The sequence below is a fragment of the Bombina bombina genome, chromosome 6 (assembly GCF_027579735.1).
Source record: "Bombina bombina isolate aBomBom1 chromosome 6, aBomBom1.pri, whole genome shotgun sequence".
NCBI classification, from domain to species: Eukaryota; Metazoa; Chordata; class Amphibia; order Anura; family Bombinatoridae; genus Bombina; species Bombina bombina.
The window spans coordinates 667800729-667827157 of record NC_069504.1 but is presented as its reverse complement, the minus strand read 5'-3'; the positions used below and the strand labels follow the sequence as shown (position 1 = coordinate 667827157).

General features: G+C 39.1%; 1 protein-coding gene across 2 annotated transcripts in view; it reads right to left on the bottom strand.

Annotated features, from left to right (window-relative positions):
• The window catches only part of RAB11FIP1 (RAB11 family interacting protein 1), a 92269-nt gene that overhangs the window by 10128 nt on the left and 55712 nt on the right, over positions 1-26429 (bottom strand). The window contains exons 2-4 of one of the 2 annotated variants that reach the window (XM_053717745.1): positions 21341-21783; positions 18151-18889; positions 11347-12894 (exon numbers count right to left, since the gene is read on the bottom strand). In XM_053717745.1, the coding sequence (XP_053573720.1) occupies positions 11347-12894; positions 18151-18889; positions 21341-21783 (2730 nt within the window). The remainder of the gene's footprint in view (positions 1-11346; positions 12895-18150; positions 18890-21340; positions 21784-26429) is intronic. The other variant, XM_053717746.1, reaches the window with a different exon arrangement.

Sequence of the window (26429 nt, the reverse complement as noted above, 5' to 3'; positions counted from 1 at the left end):
AGGTAGCGACTCCATTGGATGACATACTTGACAAGCTTAGAGCACTTAAGCTAGCCAATTCTTTTGTTTCTGATGCCATTGTTCATTTGACTAAACTAACGGCTAAGAATTCTGGCTTTGCTATCCAGGCGCGCAGAGCGCTATGGCTTAAATCATGGTCAGCTGACGTTACTTCAAAGTCTAAGCTGCTTAACATTCCCTTCAAGGGGCAGACCCTATTCGGGCCTGGTTTGAAGGAGATTATTGCTGATATCACTGGAGGAAAAGGTCATGCCCTTCCTCAGGATAGGTCCAAATCAAGGGCCAAACAGTCTAATTTTCGTGCCTTTCGAAACTTTAAGGCAAGTGCGGCATCAACTTCCTCTAATGCAAAACAAGAGGGAACTTTTGCTCAGTCCAAGACGGTCTGGAGACCTAACCAGACCTGGAACAAGGGTAAGCAGGCCAAAAAGCCTGCTGCTGCCTCTAAGACAGCATGAAGGAATGGCCCCCTATCCGATAACGGATCTAGAAGGGGGCAGACTTTCGCTCTTTGCCCAGGCGTGGGCAAGAGATGTCCAGGATCCCTGGGCGTTGGAAATTATATCCCAGGGATATCTTCTGGACTTCAAGGCTTCCCCCCCAAAAGGGAGATTTCACCTTTCACAATTATCTGCAAACCAGATAAAGAGAGAGACATTCTTACACTGTGTACAAGACCTCCTATTTATGGGAGTGATCCATCCAGTTCCAAAGGAGGAACAGGGACAGGGATTTTACTCAAATCTGTTTGTAGTTCCCAAAAAAGAGGGAACCATCAGACCAATTTTGGATCTAAAGATCTTAAACAAATTCCTCAGAGTTCCATCATTCAAGATGGAGACTATTCGTACCATCCTACCTATGATCCAGGAGGGTCAATACATGACTACAGTGGATTTAAAGGATGCTTATCTTCACATTCCGATACACAAAGATCATCATCGGTTTCTCAGGTTTGCCTTCCTAGACAAGCATTACCAGTTTGTAGCTCTTCCCTTTGGGTTAGCTACAGCCCCAAGAATTTTTATGAAGGTTCTGGGTTCGCTTCTGGCGGTCCTAAGGCCGCGGGGCATAGCAGTGGCCCCTTATTTAGACAACATCCTAATTCAGGCGTCAAACTTCCAAATTGCCAAGTCTCATACGGACATAGTGTTGGCATTTCTGAGGTCACATGGGTGGAAGGTGAACGAGGAAAAGAGTTCTCTATCCCCCCTTACAAGAGTTTCCTTCCTAGGGACTCTGATAGATTCTGTAGAAATGAAAATTTACCTGACGGAGTCCAGGTTATCAAACTTCTAAATTCCTGCGGTGTTCTGTATTCCATTCCTCGCCCTTCGGTGGCTCAGTGCATGGAAGTAATCGGCTTAATGGTAGCAGCAATGGACATAGTGCCGTTTGCACGCCTACATCTCAGACTGCTGCAACTCTGCATGCTCAGTCAGTGGATTGGGGATTAAACAGATTTGTCCCCTCTACTAAATCTGGATCAAGAGACCAGGGGTTCTCTTCTCTGGTGGCTATCTCGGGTCCATCTGTCCAAAGGTATGACCTTTCGCAGGCCAGATTGGACAATTGTAATGACAGATGCCAGCCTTCTAGGTTGGGGTGCAGTCTGGAACTCCCTGAAGGCTCAGGGATCGTGGACTCAGGAGGAGTCACTCCTTCCAATAAACATTCTGGAACTAAGAGCGATATTCAATGCTCTTCAGGCTTGGCCTCATCTAGCGACAATGAGGTTCATCAGATTTCAGTCGGACATCACGACTGTGGCTTACATCAACCATCAAGGGGGAACAAGGAGTTCCCTAGCGATGTTAGAAGTCTCAAAGATAATTCACTGGGCAGAGATTCACTCTTGCCACCTATCAGCTATCCATATCCCAGGTGTAGAGAACTGGGAGGCGGATTTTCTAAGTCGACAGACTTTTCATCCGGGGGAGTGGGAACTCCATCCGGAGGTGTTTGCACAATTGGTTCATCATTGGGGCAAACCAGAGCTGGATCTCATGGCGTCTCGCCAGAACGCCAAGCTTCCTTGTTACGGATCCAGGTCCAGGGACCCCAAGGCAACGCTGATAGATGCTCTAGCAGCGCCTTGGTCCTTCAACATGGCTTATGTGTTTCCACTGTTTCCTCTGCTCCCTCGTCTGATTGCCAAAATCAAGCAGGAGAGAGCATCGGTGATCTTGATAGCGCCTGTGTGGCCACGCAGGACTTGGTATGCAGATCCGGTGGACATGTCATCCTTTCCACCATGGACTCTGCCGCTGATACAGGACCTTCTACTTCAAGGTCCTTTCAACCATCCAAATCTAATTTCTCTGAGGCTGACTGCCTGGAGATTGAACGCTTGATTTTATCAAAGCGTGGTTTCTCTGAGTCAGTCATTGATACCTTAATTCAGGCACGAAAGCCTGTCACCAGGAAAATCTATCATAAGATATGGCGTAAATATCTTTATTGGTGTGAATCCAAGGGCTACTCATGGAGTAAGGTCAGGATTCCCAGGATATTATCTTTTCTCCAAGAAGGATTGGAGAAAGTATTGTCAGCTAGTTCCTTAAAGGGATAGATTTCTGCGCTATCTATTCTTTTGCACAAGCGTCTGGCGGATGTCCCAGACGTTCAGGCATTTTGTCAGGCTTTAGTTAGAATCAAGCCTGTGTTTAAACCTGTTGCTCCACCATGGAGTTTAAATTTGGTTCTTAAGGTTCTTCAGGGGGTTCCGTTTGAACCTCTTCATTCCATAGATATCAAACTTTTATCTTGGAAAGTTCTTTTTTTGGTAGCTATTTCCTCGGCTCGTAGAGTTTCCGAGTTATCTGCCTTACAATGTGATTCTCCTTATCTGATCTTCCATGCAGATAAGGTAGTTCTGCATACCAAACCTGGGTTTCTACCTAAGGTGGTATCTAATAAGAATATCAATCAAGAGATTGTTGTTCCGTCTTTGTGTCCTAATCCTTCTTCAAAGAAGGAACGTCTATTACACAATCTGGACGTGGTTCGTGCTTTAAAGTTTTACTTACAAGCTACTAAAGATTTTCGTCAAACATCTGCTTTGTTTGTTGTCTACACTGGACAGAGGAGAGGTCAAAAGGCTTCGGCAACCTCTCTTTCTTTTTGGCTAAAAAGCATAATCCGCTTAGCCTATGAGACTGCTGACCAGCAGCCTCCAGAAAGGATTACAGCTCATTCTACTAGAGCTGTGGCTTCCACATGGGCCTTTAAAAAGGAGGCTTCTGTTGAACAGATTTGCAAGGCGGTGACTTGGTCTTCGCTTCATACTTTTTCAAAATTCTACAAATTTGATACTTTTGCTTCTTCAGAGGCTATTTTTGAGAGAAAGGTTTTACAGGCAGTGGTACCTTCCTGCCTTGTCCCTCCCTTCATCCGTGTACTTTAGCTTTGGTATTGGTATCCCACAAGTAATGGATGCTCCGTGGACTGGATACACCTTACAAGAGAAAACATAATTTATGCTTACCTGATAAATTTATTTCTCTTGTGGTGTATCCAGTCCACGGCCCGCCCTGTCATTTTAAGGCAGGTATTTTTTAATTTTAAACTACAGTCACCACTGCACCCTATGGTTTCTCCTTTCTCTGTTTGTTTTCGGTCGAATGACTGGATATGGCAGTTAGGGGAGGAGCTATATAGACAGCTCTGCTGTGGGTGTCCTCTTGCAACTTCCTGTTGGGAATGAGAATATCCCACAAGTAATGGATGATCCGTGGACTGGATACACCACAAGAGAAATACATTTATCAGGTAAGCATAAATTATGTTTTTTATTGACTTGCATAAGATTTTAGACAGTGGTTACTCTATGATATACAGCCCTCAAATGTAGCACAAACTAAAATTATAAAAAGGGACAGTTTACCCTAAAATGTTCTCCTTTAAATTTGTTCCCAATGATCCATTTTACTTGACTGGGTGTATTAAATTGTTTACAAATAGCGGATTTAGCCTGTAGTATCCCTACCTATACTGAAAGTTTCTATATTTAAGTATAGGCTAAAGAAAATTGGTGTAAACATAACCAAAATAAATTAAACTTCCAGTGGGAGGTAGGAGATGTTAATTTCCCATTGTCCTAAGTACTGGGCTTTTGAATATAGACAGAGATAATATGAAGAAGCATGTGTGATTAGTACCTTCAAGCTCAAGTCATTTTAATGGGTGGCGTGTTATTTCATATATACAAATAAACCTAAATTTTATAATCTGCAGCTGGTATAATAACTCATTAGATACACATTAAAGTGATGGTAAACTCCCCTTTATAAAACCGGATCCGGAATGTTAGCGATATTTTAGATGGTGTTTTATTCATCAGTTGTAATAACTTACTTTTTAATATATATAAGAAATTCAAATACCCCTCGCTCCACAGGCCACTTCAAAAGTCAATTTTTCAATGAGCTAACGGTTTGAATTGTTCTCTAATTAGCGCTCTAGCTACAACAAAAAGTGCCATATGGGGAGAGCGCTGATTGGACAACAATTCAAACCGTTAGCTCACAGAATAATTGACTTTTGAAGCAGGCGGCAGAGTGCCGGAATTTGAATTTGATATCTATATTAAAAAGTTATAGCACATATTCATTACAACTGATTAAAGGGAAGGGACAGTGTACTGTAAAATTAAACTGTGGCTCCCATGGATTAGGTCTGTCCATTTCTTCTCTGGGGTGTACAAATGCATTATCATATTTTTAAATGTAACTTTCTAGTTGCCAGAAGCTAAGGGGCATGCAGAGCGAATGTCCCAGGTCTCAAAGCTAATGCCTGGGCATAAAGACATTTCTGGTATCTGAGGGTTAATGTTTGGACATAACTGGAGTTGACACAACCTAACCTGGTCTCATGCGTGTGCTTGTAACTGGCACAGAGGAATGCTGGAGACAAAATGTCTGATATGAGGTATTAGGGCTAGCTTGTGTCTGAAACTTATAGCTAGGATCATGCACTTTGTCTGAAGTCTAATGTGTAGGTATTCAGCAGGCATGAAAGAGTTAGAAACAACATAAGTTACTCTATAGGGAGATTGCATGAAAACAAATACAGAAAAGAGGGATATAAATCAGTGAAGGAACCTGAAAGCTTGCAACTGTATTTCCTATTAGTTACTCATAAAGGTATCACCTGTACATCACTTTTGTCTTTTTAACAATAGAATTTATGCTTATATCATTCCCTGAAATACAGTACATAAAATGAAGAATTTAAACCATCAATGGCTCGTTATGAAGGACAAAATGTAGATTGCCGCCCCATCTCTATGGAACACACTCGACTCTCCCAAGCACGGTGAAAGCAGCTACTTCTCTGGACATTTTCAAACAAAGACTCAAGACCTACCTGTTTACACAAGCCTTTCAGGAATCAAATCTGTAGCTTCTAACCCTCTTATGTAAATATCCCATGGGTAAAGCGCTTTGAGTCCAACACAGAGAAAAGCCCTATAGAAGTTGCCATTATTATTATTATTATTATGCTCTTAAACTATGGGCCAGACTCTCAAAAACTACCCAGCTTGTGCAGACTTCCCAGGGGCAAAATTAAGTGAATTCTACTACATACCAAACTGTATGAACCATTTGTCTCATAGAAATAAATGAATAGAAGTAGTTCTTATGTATAACATTTTAATATGTATTAGCATGTTCAATAGCAATTGATAATACTTAATACCAAAAAGCAGTATTTCTGATTGCGTATGAACCAAACAAGTATAGGGCAAGGAAAAGATGCTTTAATTAAGCATTTCACTTTTGGTTAAAATGCATGTTAAAGGGACAGTCTACTCGAACATTTTTATTGTTTAAAACAAAAGCCAATTTTTTTTTTTTTTTTTTTTAACAGTTCCCCAGTTTTGCATAACCACACTGCTCTATTAATGGACGTTTACCCCTGTGATGGCCTTGTATCTAACCCACTTATCTCAGTTCTTTTGACAGACTTGCAAAGTAGCCAAACAGCTTGGATCCATAAATAACTCCACAGGAGTGAGCACAATGTTAACACTATGGCACAAATGAACTATCACTATCTACTTGTGAGAAACTGTCAAAAAGCACTGAGATAAGAGACATTTTTTCAATGGTTTAGAAATCAGTTTGAGCCTACCTAGGTTTAGCTTTCAACAAAAGAATAACAAGAGACCAAAGCAAATTTGATGAAAAAAGAAAAATTGTTGTTTAAACTGGCATGCCCTATCTAAGTCATGAAAGTGTAATTGTGACTCGACTGTCCCTTCAACCAACAGTTACTGTTAATACCGGATTGTGTTCTTGTTAGAAAGCACAAAACAACATACCACTCGTTTTCAGTTGTTCTCCACTTATAATCAGGGCCCACATTTGTGAAATACATTTAGCCACCAGCAAGCTACCCAGGTGCTGAACTAAAGATGGGCTGGCACCTAAGCTTATATTCCTGCATTTTCAAATAAAGACACCAAGAGAACGAGGAAACTTTGCAGAGGAAAAGGATGAAAGTTGCTTAAAATTGCAAGCTCTGTCTGAATCATAAAAGAAAAAAAAATGGGGTTCAGTATCCCTTTAAAGGGCTTAACAAAGCTGAGACTAAGTTTGTTTGTTCTCACAAAAAGAATAATATCAGAACAAGGGGTTGTGAAGGTAATTGATTCAGGAGTAAATTTGTGTAAGCAATTTTTCACAAAATGAGTGGTTTATACATGGAATAAACATCCATTAGATGGGTATTACACAGACTGTGGGAGACATCAAGAATGCCTTGGATAAGCATAAGGATAGCCTGCAAACTAAATAAGCTTACACTTTCAGGATATAAGTCCTACAAAGTGGTTAAATGCATAGTTAAAGTCAGCTCCAGAGCAGCAATGCACTACTGTAAGCTAGATGAACACATCTGATGAGCCAATGACAAAAGGAACGTGTGTGTAGCCATCAATCACAAACCAATGCTCTGCTACTCTTGAGCCTACCTAGATATACTCTTCAGCACGATACCAAGCACACTAAATTTGACAACAGAAGTTAATTTAAAAACCTAATTTCATCAAAACCACATTTTTTCTTTCATGATTCAGATAGAGAATACAATTTTAAACAACTTTTCAACTTCTAATTATTAAATTTGCTTCATTCTATTGGTATCCTCTGTTGAAAGTGCAGCATTGCACTGCTGGGAGCTAGCTGAACACTTTAGGTAATCCAAAAACAAGGAGACGTGTATGTGCAGCCACCAACTGGCAGTTAGATCTCATTAGTACAATGCTCCTCCTGAGCCTACCTGTGTATGTTTTTCAACAAAGGATACAAAGAACACAACGCAAATTAGATAATAAAAGTTAATTGTAAAGTTGATTAAAATGACACCCTCTATCTGAATCCCAAAAGAAAAAAATTGGGTTCCATGTCCCTTTAAAATTGCACGCTGTATCTAAATCATGACTGTTTAATGCTGACACTTATGTCTCTTTCATGTCTGTACAGCAGTTAACCATATTAATAGAAAGAAAATACACAGAGAGAGAACAACCATGCACAGTAAAAAGGAGTCCGGTATTTAACCATTTAACGCTGTTTGGACATTCCATGACCTCCTAACAGTGCTGAGCTTTAACGCCGTTAGGCATGGAACGTCCTAAATTTGTTGGCTTCCTGTAGCCTCCTCCTTTCAAAAATCGGACTGGGAGGGGGCATGCCTAGCATTGTAGGCTGTCCCCCATGATCAAATCCCAGCATTACAATCTCATTCCAAAGTTAAACGCTTGCACTGGGCATGAAGGGGTTAATAGTACAACAACTATTTAGAAACCACACACAATGTAAACATCTAATTCATAGGTAGTAAGCTACCTAATGCAACATTACATATAGCTGGGCATTTTTTTTTTCTTTCAATGGGTAAGCACATAAATCTGAATCCAATAACACTGTTCTAAATACCTTTTTATACCGTACTGCAAATGGTTAATGTGAAAGCAGTATCCTGATCGCAATCTTTGTATTAGAATTTTCTAAATAATCTCAAAATCAGTCAGCTAATTATTGTTTAACGTTTACCCTTTCAGTTTAAAGAAGAGAGAATTCACCACAGAAATAAAAACATTTGATTAAAAAAAAAGCTACTAAAATACACCTCTATGACCTGTAACCTGGGCTTTGCTTTGGAGGCTTTAACATGCATTTCCTATTAAAGAAAGGAATGGGTACATCTGATCATCATGCATGATTTTGCACTTAAAAGCCAAGAAAGTTTTCCGGATTTGTAACAAGCCAGTACATTTTCCAGTACAGGACTGACGTAATACAGAGTTGATGTTTTCTTAAGGGCCGTTATAGTGCAAAAATGAAATGCACGAATTTGTTAAGAGCCTATCATTTTAACACTGCTGACGCTTATGGGCCTGATCTAAACCTCTCCACTCTGGCCAGATTATCTAAGATTTCTCCTGAGTACTTTGAGGACCACTAAAGAATTTTTAAAAAAGGTAAATTTTAGCTTGCACGCGGTTTATCGTGCTTTGCAGGGTTCTGGATGTAAAGGAGAGGCACATACATTGCAATATAATGCTTAAAAGGCCCAGATCTTGGGTGATTTCTCTCCATGCTGGTCAGAGGCCCTTAATGTTTAACCCCTGTAATAAGAGAAAAATTCTTCCAACCTGGCACAACCGCTAGGCCAATCAACACCAGCAATTATGCAGCTGGGTCATGCAACTGCCACTCCCGATTGGCTCACCAGCAGGGTGACTTGCAGGGTCAGTAGAGCTAAAGTGACACTCTAATGAGTTAGAGCTTGAAAATCTTGCACTTTAACAGCCCTTTAAATACTGAAGGGACATATAATTAAAGAGACATTCTAGTTTTAATAATAAAATTCTTTCATTAGAGCATTTTTTAATTAAACAAAATACCTTGTTTTACCATGTTTTTTAATCTTTGCAAAAGAGGTTAAACAGTAAAACATTACACAATTACAAGAATACATATGGTGAACCAATCAGGCATACGTATGTATGATCTAATATCCAGCCTTATTCTTTAGGGTCACACTGGAGTATTTTGGGAACACAACTTTGTTTAAAAAAAGGGACGTAAAAAAACTTTGTAATGACAAAACTTACCTATTGCCTTGCAATAAACATATCAACAGTGTGTAAACATTTTCAAAATAGATTAACACTCTCCACTTGCCATTCCAGACTTGTTCCCGAATAGAGAAGGCTAGATACTGCCATTTTGTTAAGGCTTTACTGGTTTTCAAGTCCTTATCAGTTCATGTCTGCTGAGGCCAATTATGGCAAGCTCAGAATTAGAAAACCCACAATTTTCAGAGTAAAATTGCATGAAAAGGGGCATAGACACATAATTAAAGGGATACTTAAGTCAAGATTAAAAACTTTCATGATTCAAAGCATACAATTAAAAAAAACCTTTCCAATTTACTTCCCTTGCTAAATTGTGCACAGTTTTAATATTCACAGTGTTTGAGGCACCAGCTCCCACTGAGAATGTGCAAGAGTGCACAGTATATAAATGTATAGGCGTTTTGTGATTGGCTGATTGCTATAAACAGGTGGAAGGAAAGGGAATTAAAGGGATAGTAAAGCGACAAAAATGTTATTGTTTAAAAAGCTTTTTGCCTCTGTAATTACCTTGTATCTAAGCTTCTGCAGACTGCCCCCTTATCTCATATATTTTGACAGACTGGCATTTCAGGCAATTAGTGCTGACTCTTAAATAACTCCACGTGCATTAGCACAATGTTATTTATATGACATGATGAAACACTAAATGCCCTCTAGCTGTGAAAAACTGTCATATGCATTCAGATAAGAGGCGGCCTTCAATGGCTTAGAAATTAGCATATGAGCCTACCTCGGTTTAGCTTTTAACCAAAAATACCAAGAGAACAAAGCAAAGTTGCTAATAAAAGTAAATTGGAAAGTTGTTTCAAATAACATGCCCTATCTGAATCATGAAAGTTTAATTTGGACTTTACTATCCCTTTAACTTTAAAATTGGCAGGAAAAAAAAATCGACTACTTTTTGCCAATTATTCAATTCTATTGTGTTTAATTATCCTTTACAAAATCAACATTACAATCTCAAGGCATTTTATATCCTTTACAAATTAAATACTCTGACCAAAGAAAGCATTATTTATTACACTTATATTTCCCTTTAAATATTGCAAAAATTTAATTTTGCATAATAGATGAGATAAGAACATTCTTTTTTTTTTATAAAACACAAAATGTTCGAAAACAGGGCAAGGGCAGAATTTTGCTATTCATTTACTAAACAAATGCTAAATATGGTTGCAACCAGCGTTATTCAGCTATTTTTAGCGCCAGATTTGTATAACAGCGCAACACAGAAATATCTGTGCAAATCCAGATATTTATGGTTTGCACTATTACCCGAATATGGGCTACATTACAAGTGTAGCGCTAATTTATTGTATGCCCGCAAAACGGGCAAATTAGACCATTTGTGGGTGCACTAAAAATAACCAGCCATTACAAGCTGGTATTGCTACTGCAAGCTCACGGTAGCAATTAGCACTTAGAAAATTAACCAGAGATCAGATCTCTGGTTAATTTTATAACTGTCCACCAAATGCCCCCAATATCAAGTGTAATATACTTTATTAAAAAAATAAAGACAGTAGCATCTTTAATTTTTTAATAAAATAACTGCAATAAGCAGTAATGAGGGTTTAAAATTGGCGGGTGTGGAGTGTTAGAAAAACGGCACTGAAAAGTGCCTTTACATAGCGGTCTATGAGAATTGTTTGTTCCCAGAAAATACATATGTATATGCTTATATTACTTGTGTGTTAATATGTGTATGTACACATATTAACAGAAATATATATGTATATAGTAATATACATATTTATTTACAATTTGCTGCCATCACTGCACGACTTGCCCCCTTTGTTGCACTAGTTCTCATGCTGTGTCTGACAGCATAAAAACGAGGATCCCATTGGAGCTTATGGAAGCACGCTCTTGTGAGCACAAAGCTTCCCAACAATGCTAATGTGAGGTCGAATTCACATTGCGCTGAACGTGTAATACCAGTACACATTTGTGTGCGCTGGTATTACTTAGTGGAGAACAAATATTGCTTTCGCAAAAGCAATATTTTGCACTCCAGTTGTAATCTTGCCCTAAATCAGGCTCCAAAAATAGCCGAATGACGCTGCCTGTGCTAATTTACCAAACAAATGTCAAACAACAAAACCCTGTCTATGCTTTGAAAATATTACCAGCCAAAATAGTAAACAAAAATACATGTTTATCACCATTTCTCTCACCTTGGCTTGGAAGACGGTGTTCCACCACTCTGCACTGTAGCGATTGGATGTGTCTCAGAGGGTGAAACCCATGCCCGGAGCAGCTTCTTCTTGCCAGAGTTCTCCTCCTTATCAGAACCATCATTGGTGGGGTTGGTCAGGTGCTTTGCACTTTGAGTGTTAGATTCATCAGTTGAAAGTGAAACAGAGACGGGAAGGGAGGAGCTAGAAACAATACTAGAGGTAGAAGAAAACTCTTCAGGCATGTGTTGGTTATTAGAACTTATGTTGTTGACTTGGTTTTCTTTAACTTTATTCTTGCTAGATGTTGTTTTCTTAAGACTATCAGAATTATCCCAATAAGGATGGTTATCAGAAGCTCCCTTAGACTTGCTATCTGAAGTTACCTCTTTTTCATGACTTTGATCTAAGGCAAAGGCAGTCTCATAATTCTTCACTCCATTACTCTTCTCAGTAAAATAAGGACTCATTTCCAGATTAGGTTGTATGATTGTCGATTTTTTATCATCTGTAAATTTGTTCTTCATTTCAAGCTGCTCATCATCTGAAGTCCCTTCTGGATTCTCTGGTATAACAGGAAGCTCATCTAATTTGTAGGTTATGTCTTCTACCACTGGGGCTGCCATCTTCATCTTGGATGTTGTTGGGCCAAGCTGAATATTGTTATCTATAGGTGATGTGCCAATACGAGATGATTGCTCCACGTTACCATTTGTTTTGGGTGTTACATCAGCCACTAATGAAAATGACGGAGGATCTGAAGTATCTTTATTTATCTTTGCAGCACTCCTAGGTGCTGGCTTTGGGGCAACTGGTTTCAGTTCACTTACAGGTTCCTCTTTTTTGGGGAACGGCTGTGCTCTTGGTGCTGGCTTTGGTGGTTCTTTCATAGTTTGTGACACAGAAACATCTGTTTTTACTTCATTGTCAGTGGATGAACTTGTAGTTCTTGGATTCGCATTTGTGTTTATGTGTGGTGCAAAAATCCCACTTTTTTGGCTCTCTACAAATCGATCGATAGCAGACTCTGGCTTATCATCCAGAAAACTCTCAGGTTCGTTATAGACTGAGGAAGTTTCTTGAAGTATAGGTAAGACCCCTCTAACCAAACCTTCGTCAACTACATTATCCAGATTTGTACTTGTCGGCTTGCCTTTGATCTGATCTAGAAGAGATTTTACATAGGTCTTTTTACCTTTATTTTTTTCAGCAAATGGGGCAACAACCTGAACTTCTTTAGATTCTGCCTTATTTTGTGATGAAACTGATCTCCAAAACACAGGCACAGAGGGTTTTTCATAATCACTAGATGATTCAGAGGAGCCATCATTTTTGCCTTCAATATCTAAATTTATTTGGCTATTAGAAGTAACAGGTGTGTCAGATGTGGTAAAAGTAGTTGTGTTTGAGGTTCTGTTGTCCTTCCCTAACTTAGAAGTGGCATAAGCATCATCCTCACCACTAGAAAGAGATGGAGAAACAAGAGAGTCAGCAAGAGATGAAGAAGAAAGCCTGGCTTTGGTTTCAGCCTCTGAAGACACGTCCAGTCTGTAAAAAAGGACAGAATAAAAATCTGCAGGTCAGTTACCTTGCAGATATGACCATAATGATTTAACAATCATATACTCTGCAATCGAAATGGTATATCTAAAAATAACATTGAAGTTTAATATTTGACAGAAAAAAAAAATAATAATATATATATATATATATATATATATATATCAAACCTTAGCAATCAAAGCACTTTTGAGGAAACTGCACTGCATAGAAATGAATTGGTTATCCCTGGCAGCCATGGGGTTAATACACAGCCAATGTAATGGTGCATACAAATATATATTTATATTAGAAGTCAGACATGAGAGATTGAAAAAAACAACTTGAAACTAGTGCCTAACTAGGGTAAACTTTAAAGTTACATTAAAATGACTGTTTACATTTTGCTATTCGCGCTATTTGAGCAAAAATATTGATTTTAAGATTTACATAAAAACAGCCTTCCCCTAGTAAGTGTGGGTCACTTAGCTAGAAATTTATGAGTGTAGTGGAGTTCTGAGGTATGTACAAGTCACCATTCTACTCCAAAAAGATGAGCACTTTGCAGGTCATAATATCAGGTATACAGTAAACACATAGGAGGTGTATACCCCTTCTATAACATCCCCCCCCCCCCCAAGTGCACTGAAAGTCATCTTTCTCCAAATCACATGTATACATTTTAGTAGGGTCTTATTAAAATGAGGGCATGACAAACAGGATGAGTCTTTATACAAATATAAAAAGCTATAGTTTTCAGCTTCAAATAAATGTTACTTTCATGAAGAGCAGTTTGTGACTAGAACCAACAACGATTGGATCATTATCACATCATTTTGGAGCTCATTTATTAGATTTGCTCCTACAAATGTTTTATAAAAGCTGAGCGAATGCAACAACATTAAGAATTTGTTTGTAAACTTCCCTTGCACCAGCCATTTTTGTCAATACCCTTGGCTGGAAAATGACTGTGGAGTACTGTTTAACAATATTTTAAAAAGGCATTCATTGGGCTAAAGTGCCAAACTATAGCATATTAAGAAAATAAAAATAAACATTTTTGAAAAGCAGTTTTCTCCACTAACAGCTCTCTGTTCACATTTATGTGAAAAGGATGTGAACAATGTTTATTGGTAACAAATTATTTTAATAAGCTATTTTAATAGAAGTATAAATAAAGCTCTGGCAGAAAAAGATTAAATTATGAAACAGCGAGTAATGCAGGTAATTTAATTGAAACAAATTATGTTCATCACAGATTACTTCTAAAAAGGCTTTACCATGCCATGTTAACCCCTTGGTTGCCAGAAGAAGCTTCAGCATCTTCATTTAAGGATCTTTTTGTTTATAAAATGTGCATTTTCCTCAATTCAATCATTTTTTTTTAAGATTTGATTATTTGAATAGTCTGATTGAAGTATTTTAAATGCCATAATTAAATTTGAACCCAGGATGGTTGATTGTTTAAGATGTTATCCAAGACTGTTGATCGGTATTCAGAAAGCTGTGGCACCAAACTAATTTAATAACCAACTCCTCAATAATCGTGAAAGTTTTTAATATATCACTTTTTGTGACAGCACATGAAGCTGGAGATGATTCTACACAACTGAATTTAATAGTAACCAATCTACCTGGAGACAGCGGAAACATCAAAACGGTTAAACTAGAAAGCCCTTCTCCTCCTCCAGCACATACTTTCTACATTGATTTATTTATCAGTTTTCTCTTGCAGAAGGCAGTATATTCCTTGGACCTCTGCTGCTTTTCGGTTTGTCTTACTAGTAGATGGGCACCTTATAGCTCTTTGGTATCTCTGATCCGTTTTTTCTTTCCATTCTGTCCATGAGCTCTCTCCTTTACTACAAGGTATACCTCACTCCTGTAACAGTATAGAGTACTCCCACATACACTAATCTTGCTGCCCTTTTCTCTATGTTTCGGCGGAAGGGAACCTCAGTCTTCCTGATTTGGATCCTATCATTTTAAAGCAAGATTTATCAAGCACATTCTCAGGGTAATTCTCTGATGGTTTCTCTTCAGCTCGCCTTTAGAGAAGCACATCTGTGCGCTCAAATATATATAAAAAAATTGGTGTGGGGGGGAGGGGGGGTTGCGCTTCTTCATGGGCGGACAGAAAAGATGTAAAGATAAATAAATAAGGTGCAGATACTGATATGACTGGGGACATTTATCAATGAAAATAAGCACCTATTCTTCATGCAAGTCGTAAATGAACCATTAGCAATATTTATACAACCCCACGAGTAGATTTAACACTCCTCATCATTAAACAGTCATGGAAGAAAATAGATCTGTTATCGTTATATTTGTATATATTATTTTGTACTCCAGAATATATATATTTTTGCTTTCCAATATACATTATTATTGCGCTTTGTTATATATTATTTTTACGCCTTGTTGAGCCCTTTTTTCCCCTTCTAACATTGCTTCTACAAATGGTATAGAATAGATTTCTCAAAGTCACTCTTCACAATAGTGCACGCATTTGCAGGAGAACTGTCAGTCCGTTATAGGAGAAAAGAAATGATAAATTTGTAACAAGCCGAATTAATGAGGAGTACTATAGGAAATACGACAAACAACCTATTTTAACCTTTTTTTTGGTGCACCTGTGCAACAAGGAGAACGGGAACAGAGTAGGAGAATTTTACAGTCGAACTTGCCCAATTTTAGGCGCATTTTTGAATTTTAAATAGGGGGATTTATTCATGTGTGCATTTTTAGGCACAAATATAGGAGAATACCAATGATAGATCTTGCCCTTAATGGCTTTGCCGTACAGACTGGTGTTAATTCATACAATTGCTGTTCTACAGGTCTGCAACATTACAGATGGATGATAAATGTCCCAAAGGAGTCATTTGGTTCCCTCAGTCAGGATTACCTTTTCAGGAACCGTTCAGGATTCATGGTCTCATGAATCAGACTGTCTCCAACCCACCTTCTCCCTTCACTTGGCTAAATAGTGAAAATGAAGGGAGAGGGAAGTATGTGGGAGAACTAGGGGATTATAGCTAACAAGTTTGACATTTCTGACTTACTGTAAAGTGGATGGCTTACTATATACAGAGACGTTTCAAATCATATCCTGCTTCATGGGCTGTCACCAAGACGACATAGAAACATTTAACAGTAAGTAAATAAAAATCCTGATTTATCATATTTTGAGTGTGCATACTACAAACAAAAGCAACTTGTTTTGTACCTCATTGAAACAAAGGAAATATGGATAAATATTGAGCTGAAAAAAAAATGAGCTTTTTCATCCAACAAGGAAGCTGAACCACTAGTAATACATGCTAGTCGGCATGCAGCCAAAGATGACTTCATTCCTACATAAATGATTCTCTAGAACAGCAGTAATGGCTAATGAGGCATTCAGAACCAATGTCTACTTACCATAGCAGAGCCAATTCTGAAGCCTCCTATATAAAGATTTGGTAAAGGATTCTTTGTAAAATGATTATACTGCATATTATGCGAGTATTGCTACATATATCTCACTATTTTATGTCTGATTATGGTCAATTTGGGGTAGCTAAAACAGATAACTGCAAAACACATTGATGCAATGCAAGGGAGTTACCTTTAGGTTTAATTGCAACAATATAAAGGATGCATATCAAACATTGTTTTAAAGACACCAAATCCTATATAACACACAAAAAATAAACACTGAAGTACAAGATCAAGTTTTCCTTAAAGGACCACTAAAGTCAGAATTAAACTCATGATTCAGATAGAGCACACAATTTTAAACAGCTTTCCAATTCACATCCATTATCTGAGTATACACAATATTTGCATATGCACACTTTCTGAGACACCAGCTCCTACTGAGCATGTGCAAGATTCAGAGAAAAAGCATATATGCTTTTTGTTATTGGATAATGGCTGCCACATAATGCAGTGGTAGGAAAATAAAAAACTTTGAAATTCATCACAATAAAATCTACTACTCATGTGAAACTCTAAGTGCTTTTGCATTTTCTGTTTATTATGCATATATTGACTATACTATTTTACTGTGTTTAGTGGTCCTTTACCTTGGTCAATCAACAATTTTACTTTTTGAAATTACTCCCCAACCATCCTGTATTCAGATTAAAGAAATCTAAATTACTTTAAAATCAGGAAAAATACAGAAGAAAGTGAAATACAGAATTCTGTGTATTTATTATAAGTTAATGATACTCAATTGTAAGTAAATATCTAGAGAGTGGGAAAGAATAAAAGCAGCACAATATGAAGTATCTACAACTGTATTTCAATGTTTATTGCACTGACATTTGCATTGTAAAGCTATAGAACAGTTCTAAAAGGGAAACCTTGGCTTTTGACTGGGAATAATTTGGCATCTATAATGGACTTCAGAGAAAGGCTTCAGCGGGAGTGACCAAAGTTCATATGCAATCATTTAAGGAAAATGGTTTCAATTTGCTTAGCGCAAGAGTAATTTTCAAAACTCGCTCTATGAATTAAGGAAGTTTAATGAAGCAAAGCAGCTAATGATTAGCCAAAATGCTATCAAAATTTAATGTTTCCGCTGATACCCAATGCTGCCTGAACAGCAGCATTGGCAGCTAATCAGTGGTATAGTACATGAGCCAACAGTACAAGGCCATTGCCGTTATGCAGAAGTGTAGGTAAACCTAGCAGAGATAACCAATCTAAATATGGGACTATAATGCAGCCCTGTTATGCTGCTTCCCCCCCCCTTTTATTTAAATCTGCCCCCCAGATCCCTAATACCATATAACTTCACCTCTCATGATGCAAAAGCATAGTGTTCCTCTCCTCAGGCAACTCACTTGTGTTTTTAGTTATGTTTCGCTCCTTAACATGCTAAAAATTTGATATAGATGTACATACAAACAACAATCACTAAATCTATTTATCAGTTCGAGAAAAGCAAAAACGCTTCTGAGGGTCTTAGTATAAGAAAGTTAGAAATTCCTACTACACTACATAAACAGCAGTGAAGTTTTCTTGATAAACTGGGTTAAAAAAAAAAGATTAAGCTTAAACACCCACACACAAGATACACTAAGGAAAAAAGGTTACGAAAAATAATATGTTGGTGTTACTAAATCTGTGTTCAATATGTATCCAATAATGTAATCCCTTCCCACTCAAAAGAATACAGAAAAGAAAGTTCTGGAATTACTTTAGTGGTGCAATTAAGCATTTAAAATTAAAATAATCACTAGTGCATGACAAAACAGGAATTTCACTGACCTTGGTTTTACAGCATATGTTTTTGTACTCCTTTCAGAAGTTGGAAGAGGTTCAGGCTTTTTCTCTTCTCCCTCATTCTCAAATGGATTAATTGAGGTCATCTTGCTGCGAATATCTGTTTGCTCCGATGCCATGGAACCACCAACTGTTTTGGATTCCTCCATTGATATCTGGGTAGAATTTTCGGATTCTGTTTGTTTAGGAGAGTCCTTCCTTCCGGTCACCAGGGAGAGCAATGATGACTTTTTGTTCTCTTGCTTTTTGGGTTCTGTTAAATCTTTCTGAGCATCTGAAGTTGGAGGAGGACTTCTGGACCTCGGCTCTTCTACTTTGGTTTTCTGGGAAGCAGGTAAAGTCATAGATTTGAGAGATTCTTTAGAGCCAGAAGTGGGGAGTTTTTTTTCTGGAGGAGGATTTGATATATTGAGGGTGTCTTTAACAGGTTTGGAAGACAAGTTTTCAGCAGAAGCGTAAAGTGGAGTTTTTCGAACGATTTGTGGCGAGTTGGTTAGAGAGTTGTCTTTGGAACTCTCAGTCTTATTTTCAGATTCTTCCATGTACACATGATTTCCATTGATGCACAAATTGGATCGTGTGATTGGATCATTCTTGGACTTCATTCCACTGAAGAAGGACAACCCTTCTTTCTTGTTCCCAGAAACAACTTGATTTAGCTGCTTAGTGTCAGCACTTGCTGTTCTTTTGTGCGTCATAATCACTGGAAGATGAGGAAATCGTCCTGGAAACGAAAAGTTATAATTAGATTAACTCCTTGAGTGTCACAGATTATTTTTGTAACCACCTGTATAGTTTCAAAAACTCAAGTCAAATATAAAAAAACTAAAATATACATCTTAACTAATCAAACAACACAGCTCCCCTAATACACAGCAATTACCTACTAGAAACCATGGCAGATTTTAACCACTTTACTGATGAGCCATTTCCACCCCCTGTTCTAAAATGTTTTTAAGCCCCACTGTAGGCCAATTTTCAGTGGCTGATTATAAATGTAAATGTATTTAAATGTGTATTTTTTATTTATTTTGTTTTAAATTGGGTGCCAACATTACATGCCCAAGACACACAACTTTTGAAAAAGTAGGACAATGCCATTTCAAACAGTGGGTTTTGGGTGTTTCTAGGGCTTAAGGGAGCTGAGATTGAAGAAGTTTGAATACTTAACCCTCTATAGAGTTCCCTTAAAGGGCCATTATACACTCATTTTTTCTTTGCATAAATGTTTTGTAGATGATCTATTTATAAAGCCCATAAAGTTTGTTTTTTTTAAAAATGTATAATTTTGCTTATTTTTAAATAACATTGTTCTGATTTTCAGACTCCTAACCAAGCCCCAAAGTTTTATTTGAATACCGTCAGCTACCTTCTCTAGCTTGCTCCTGTTTGTGTAAAGGGTCTTTTCATATGCAAAAGAAGGGGGAGGGGGGAAGTGTCTTATTCCCCACTTGCAGTGGGCTTTCCAGCTGCCTTTTCAACAGAGCCAAACTGAAAGCTTCTAAGTTCGTTTTTAAACCATTTTATACTGGATTTTTATATCAGTATCTGTGCATCTTATTCTTTATAGTAGTGTCTATTACATGCAGTTATATGAAAATGAGTGTATACTGTCCCTTTAAGCTCCTTACTGCAACCTGCACTTCCAGGTCTGTGAGGCCTGGTCACATCAGTACGCCCCCAAAAGATAAAATTAAAATGACATAAAACTCAAAATAAAAATGGGGCTACATATATTTATTAAAAATCCTCATTTTATTTTTACTCATTGAGCACACTATCTGTGCTGGTTATGTGGGACACATAGAAGTTGAATGACAAATATGCAAGGTGCATGTGTTTGACTGACAAGAAGATTACAGTACGTATACACCAGTCATCTTCTCTGCACTTCTGCACAGAAGTTGCAGATCTCTCAATAATATTCAGAGAGGCTTTTTTTCCTTTAAATGAAAATGGATGGCAAAGTTAAACAGCAAACATAAGGAGACAGAAGCGCCACATGGCCCAATATTGTTTGGTCCAAAAATGAATGATATGTATGTAAGGAGTAAACTCACATTTGTAAAAGCACCTCAATTAGTGCTAAAATGGCACTGAACGGATGAAGCCTGATGAAACAGCTTAGTGCTGAGAAACGCGTCGCCTTGTTTTAGTATTTTAATAAAGAAATTTATATTTTGAATACTTGCTACCATCTTCTGGTTACTTTTCCCTCTGGCTGAGAGAGAATTTTTCTGGGTCTCCCCTGATCATTGCTGTCTTCTGGAACTCCATCTGTGTCCTGTAAGCCTCTGATTAAGTCTGGTGGGTGACTACATTGATCCCATCCTGCTCCTATAGCATCAAAGGAGATGCTACAACTATTGTGAGTACCATTCCTTTCTATCATATTGATTCACCATTGTCCCGGCTATACTAGGCCATATAGGCACCTGTGTCTTCTCTTGTCGCCTTGATACAGATACCACAGCATTACGGGATGTTGGTCTTCTGGGTGACTGTTATAGATCCGAGACTGCCGTTTTAGCACTAATTGAGGTGCTTTTACAAATGTGAGTTTACTCCTTACATACATATCATTCATTTTTGGACCAAACAATATTGGGCCATGTGGCACTTCTGTCTCCTTTTGTTTTGTTTTTTAGATTGCTGCTCTGGATCCCGGCCTGGATCTCCACAGATAGCTGCCTCCATCTTTTTATCATTACTTTTATACTTTTTATTATCATTTCATACATATTTAAAAAAATTTATTATATTTTTTATACTCTATATTACATCATTGTACCCTATCATTGCACCCTGGTGCTACTAGTTATTAGCAATATCTCCACAATATCAGTCCATTAACTATTCTAAGGCTATACTTGATGTATTTTGGCCTGAACTACTATTGTATTTGTGTACCACTATCCCTTATATTGGGGATGATATATACTTTTATTGCTGCTAATCTTACTGTATGAGACCACCGAAGTATTAATCACTACTATATCTGTTATTATATACATATACTATATTAGACCATATCCTATTAGGGCGCCCCTCTCTGTTGTTTTTGCAAAGTTAAACAGCCCAATTTCAGTTTTATTCATTTATAAAATGTGTGTGTTTTTAAACAGCATTCAATAAAAGCTAGAACTATAAATTGAAAATGAGCAAGTATACTCACTTTCTGATGCAGGAGACCCTGACACTTGGTTGAAATCAGATGAGAAATCTGCAGGTTTTAGTACGGTTCTTTGACTGGAAGAAGGAGGGAATGTTGGCAGGACAGACATAGACTGAGAAATTGAGTTTTTCTTTAGGCCTGATCCTGGCTTGGAAAACAAGTTCTTAAGTTTGGATTTCTTTTTCTCTACCTCTGGCACTTCTTCATCACTGTCATCATACTGATTCATGCTAGGAACAATGGCTGAAGCAGTGTCTGGAAAGCCATCATGACGCTTTCCCTTGATCTTGTCCTTAAGTTTACCAAACGGTGAGCGAGATTTCTCTTTCATGGAGAGATCAAACATGCTAGCCGTCATGCTATTCCTCATGAACTGGACGTCTACTTCAATCTGGCCTCGTTCCTTTTCCTTCTTCCCAGGCTTTGATTTTAATGGATACCACCTTTGTAAAGGAAATGTAAAGAATTAGTAAACAAGCAAAAACATGGTAAACAGCTCAATAGTTACAGAAGGTGGATAAATTACATGATGCAGAGCACACAACAATCTTCAGGATTTCAGTATGGTTTGAATATAAAAAACTATTAGGCATGGGCATAATTATGTATTTGGCAATCGTTTTTACAAACAAATGCAGAAAAAGGGCATCAGGAAGCGGCATTCGGCTATTTTTGGTGCTGGATTTATTAGTGAGAAAGTGCAGCACGCAAAGATCAGCATTTGCCCAGAGCTTTGTGTGTGTTACATTTTTCACACTAATAAATATGGTGTTGAAAATAACCAACACCCGCTGCATGTTTCCATATTTGGTATTTGTTTGTAAAAGGATGCCGAATACTAAACTATACCCAAACCTATAAACTAATGTCTTGCTCAATGACCTTACCAGAAGCTCACTGTTTTATTACAGTGGTTTTCTAATGGATACAAATATGCCATGAAATTTTAAACTTAATTTGATAAAACAAGGGATTTATTCTAAAATCTAAGATAATGACAACATACACAAACATTAAACACAAAAAAAAAAAATTAAGTTAACCAACAAGAAGTGCTCAAAAGGGAAATATGAAGAAAAAAAGGTTTTGGTGGATGGGGAATTTTGCAGTTTCCTGGTTTTAAACAAAGATTTATTCTGACACGTAAGATCGGGATCATATCTTAAGTTTTAAAGCAACACACAAACGATGACAGCTTAAAGGTCAATTCCAAAATTTGTATTGTTTAAAAAGATAGATAATCCCTTTATAACCTGTACACAATTTTGCAATTTATTAATATACTTTTTACCTCTGTAATTAACTTGTATCTAAGCATCTGCAGACTGCCCCTTATTTCAGTTCTTTTGACAGACTTGCATTTTAGCCAATTAGTGCTCACTCCTAGGTAACTCCACAGGAGTGAGTACAATGTTATCCATATGGCACACATGCACTAGTGCTGTCTAGCAGTGAAAACAGAATTTATGTTTACCTGATAAATTACTTTCTCCAACGGTGTGTCCGGTCCACGGCGTCATCCTTACTTGTGGGATATTCTCTTCCCCAACAGGAAATGGCAAAGAGCCCAGCAAAGCTGGTCACATGATCCCTCCTAGGCTCCGCCTACCCCAGTCATTCGACCGACGTTAAGGAGGAATATTTGCATAGGAGAAACCATATGGTACCGTGGTGACTGTAGTTAAAGAAAATAAATTATCAGACCTGATTAAAAAAACCAGGGCGGGGCCGTGGACCGGACACACCGTTGGAGAAAGTAATTTATCAGGTAAACATAAATTCTGTTTTCTCCAACATAGGTGTGTCCGGTCCACGGCGTCATCCTTACTTGTGGGAACCAATACCAAAGCTTTAGGACACGGATGAAGGGAGGGAGCAAATCAGGTCACCTAAATGGAAGGCACCACGGCTTGCAAAACCTTTCTCCCAAAAATAGCCTCAGAAGAAGCAAAAGTATCAAACTTGTAAAATTTGGTAAAAGTGTGCAGTGAAGACCAAGTCGCTGCCCTACATATCTGATCAACAGAAGCCTCGTTCTTGAAGGCCCATGTGGAAGCCACAGCCCTAGTGGAATGAGCTGTGATTCTTTCGGGAGGCTGCCGTCCGGCAGTCTCATAAGCCAATCTGATGATGCTTTTAATCTGAGAACCCTCGCTTCGATAAAATCAAGCGTTCAATCTCCAAGCAGTCAGCTGGAGTGAAACCAGATTCGGATGTTCGAACGGACCCTGAACAAGAAGGTCTCGTCTCAAAGGTAGCTTCCAAGGTGGAGCCGATGACATATTCACCAGATCTGCATACCAAGTCCTGCGTGGCCACGCAGGAGCTATCAAGATCACCGACGCCCTCTCCTGATTGATCCTGGCTACCAGCCTGGGGATGAGAGGAAACGGCGGGAACACATAAGCTAGTTTGAAGGTCCAAGGTGCTACTAGTGCATCCACTAGAGCCGCCTTGGGATCCCTGGATCTGGACCCGTAGCAAGGAACTTTGAAGTTCTGACGAGAGGCCATCAGATCCATGTCTGGAATGCCCCACAGCTGAGTGACTTGGGCAAAGATTTCCGGATGGAGTTCCCACTCCCCCGGATGCAATGTCTGACGACTCAGAAAATCCGCTTCCCAATTCTCCACTCCTGGGATGTGGATAGCAGACAGGTGGCAGGAGTGAGACTCCGCCCATAGAAAGATTTTGGTCACTTCTTCCATCGCTAGGGAACTCCTTGTTCCCCCCTGATGGTTGATGTACGCAACAGTTGTCATGTTGTCTGATTGAAACCGTATGAACTTGGCCCTCGCTAGCTGAGGCCAAGCCTTGAGAGCATTGAATATCGCTCTCAGTTCCAGAATATTTATCGGTAGAAGAGATTCTTCCCGAGACCAAAGACCCTGAGCTTTCAGGGATCCCCAGACCGCGCCCCAGCCCATCAGACTGGCGTCGGTCGTGACAATGACCCACTCTGGTCTGCGGAATGTCATCCCTTGTGACAGGTTGTCCAGGGACAGCCACCAACGGAGTGAGTCTCTGGTCCTCTGATTTACTTGTATCTTCGGAGACAAGTCTGTATAGTCCCCCATTCCACTGACTGAGCATGCACAGTTGTAATGGTCTTAGATGAATGCGCGCAAAAGGAACTATGTCCATTGCCGCTACCATCAACCCGATCACTTCCATGCACTGAGCTATGGAAGGAAGAGGAACGGAATGAAGTATCCGACAAGAGTCTAGAAGCTTTGTTTTTCTGGCCTCTGTCAGAAAAATCCTCATTTCTAAGGAGTCTATTATTGTTCCCAAAAAGGGAACCCTTGTTGACGGGGATAGAGAACTCTTTTCCACGTTCACTTTCCATCCGTGAGATCTGAGAAAGGCCAGGACAATGTCCGTGTGAGCCTTTGCTTGAGGAAGGGACGACGCTTGAATCAGAATGTCGTCCAAGTAAGGTACTACAGCAATGCCCCTTGGTCTTAGCACAGCTAGAAGGGACCCTAGTACCTTTGTGAAAATCCTTGGAGCAGTGGCTAATCCGAAAGGAAGCGCCACAAACTGGTAATGTTTGTCCAGGAATGCGAACCTTAGGAACCGATGATGTTCCTTGTGGATAGGAATATGTAGATACACATCCTTTAAATCCACCGTGGTCATGAATTGACCTTCCTGGATGGAAGGAAGAATAGTTCGAATGGTTTCCATCTTGAACGATGGAACCTTGAGAAACTTGTTTAAGATCTTGAGATCTAAGATTGGTCTGAACGTTCCCTCTTTTTTGGGAACTATGAACAGATTGGAGTAGAACCCCATCCCTTGTTCTCTTAATGGAACAGGATGAATCACTCCCATTTATAACAGGTCTTCTACACAATGTAAGAATGCCTGTCTTTTTATGTGGTCTGAAGACAACTGAGACCTGTGGAACCTCCCCCTTGGGGGAAGTCCCTTGAATTCCAGAAGATAACCTTGGGAGACTATTTCTAGCGCCCAAGGATCCAGAACATCTCTTGCCCAAGCCTGAGCGAAGAGAGAGAGTCTGCCCCCCACCAGATCCGGTCCCGGATCGGGGGGCCAACATTTCATGCTGTCTTGGTAGCAGTGGCAGGTTTCTTGGCCTGCTTTCCCTTGTTCCAGCCTTGCATTGGTCTCCAAGCTGGCTTGGCTTGAGAAGTATTACCCTCTTGCTTAGAGGACGTAGCACCTTGGGCTGGTCCGTTTCTACGAAAGGGACGAAAATTAGGTTTATTTTTTGCCTTGAAAGGCCGATCCTGAGGAAGGGCGTGGCCCTTACCCCCAGTGATATCAGAGATAATCTCTTTCAAGTCAGGGCCAAACAGCGTTTTCCCCTTGAAAGGAATGTTAAGTAGCTTGTTCTTGGAAGACGCATCAGCCGACCAAGATTTCAACCAAAGCGCTCTGCGCGCCACAATAGCAAACCCAGAATTCTTAGCCGCTAACCTAGCCAATTGCAAAGTGGCGTCTAGGGTGAAAGAATTAGCCAATTTGAGAGCATTGATTCTGTCCATAATCTCCTCCAAAGGAGGAGAATCACTATCGACCGCTCTTATCAGATCATCGAACCAGAAACATGCGGCTGTAGCGACAGGGACAATGCATGAAATTGGTTGTAGAAGGTAACCTTGCTGAACAAACATTTTTTTTTTTTAAGCAAACCTTCTAATTTTTTATCCATAGGATCTTTGAAAGCACAACTATCCTCTATGGGTATAGTGGTGCGTTTGTTTAAAGTGGAAACCGCTCCCTCGACCTTGGGGACTGTCTGCCATAAGTCCTTTCTGGGGTCGACCATAGGAAACAATTTTTTAAATATGGGGGGAGGGACGAAAGGAATACCGGGCCTTTCCCATTCTTTATTAACAATGTCCGCCACCCGCTTGGGTATAGGAAAAGCTTCTGGGAGCCCCGGCACCTCTAGGAACTTGTCCATTTTACAAAGTTTCTCTGGGATGACCAACTTGTCACAATCATCCAGAGTGGATAATACCTCCTTAAGCAGAATGCGGAGATGTTCCAACTTAAATTTAAATGCAATCACATCAGGTTCAGCCTGTTGAGAAATGTTCCCTGAATCAGTAATTTC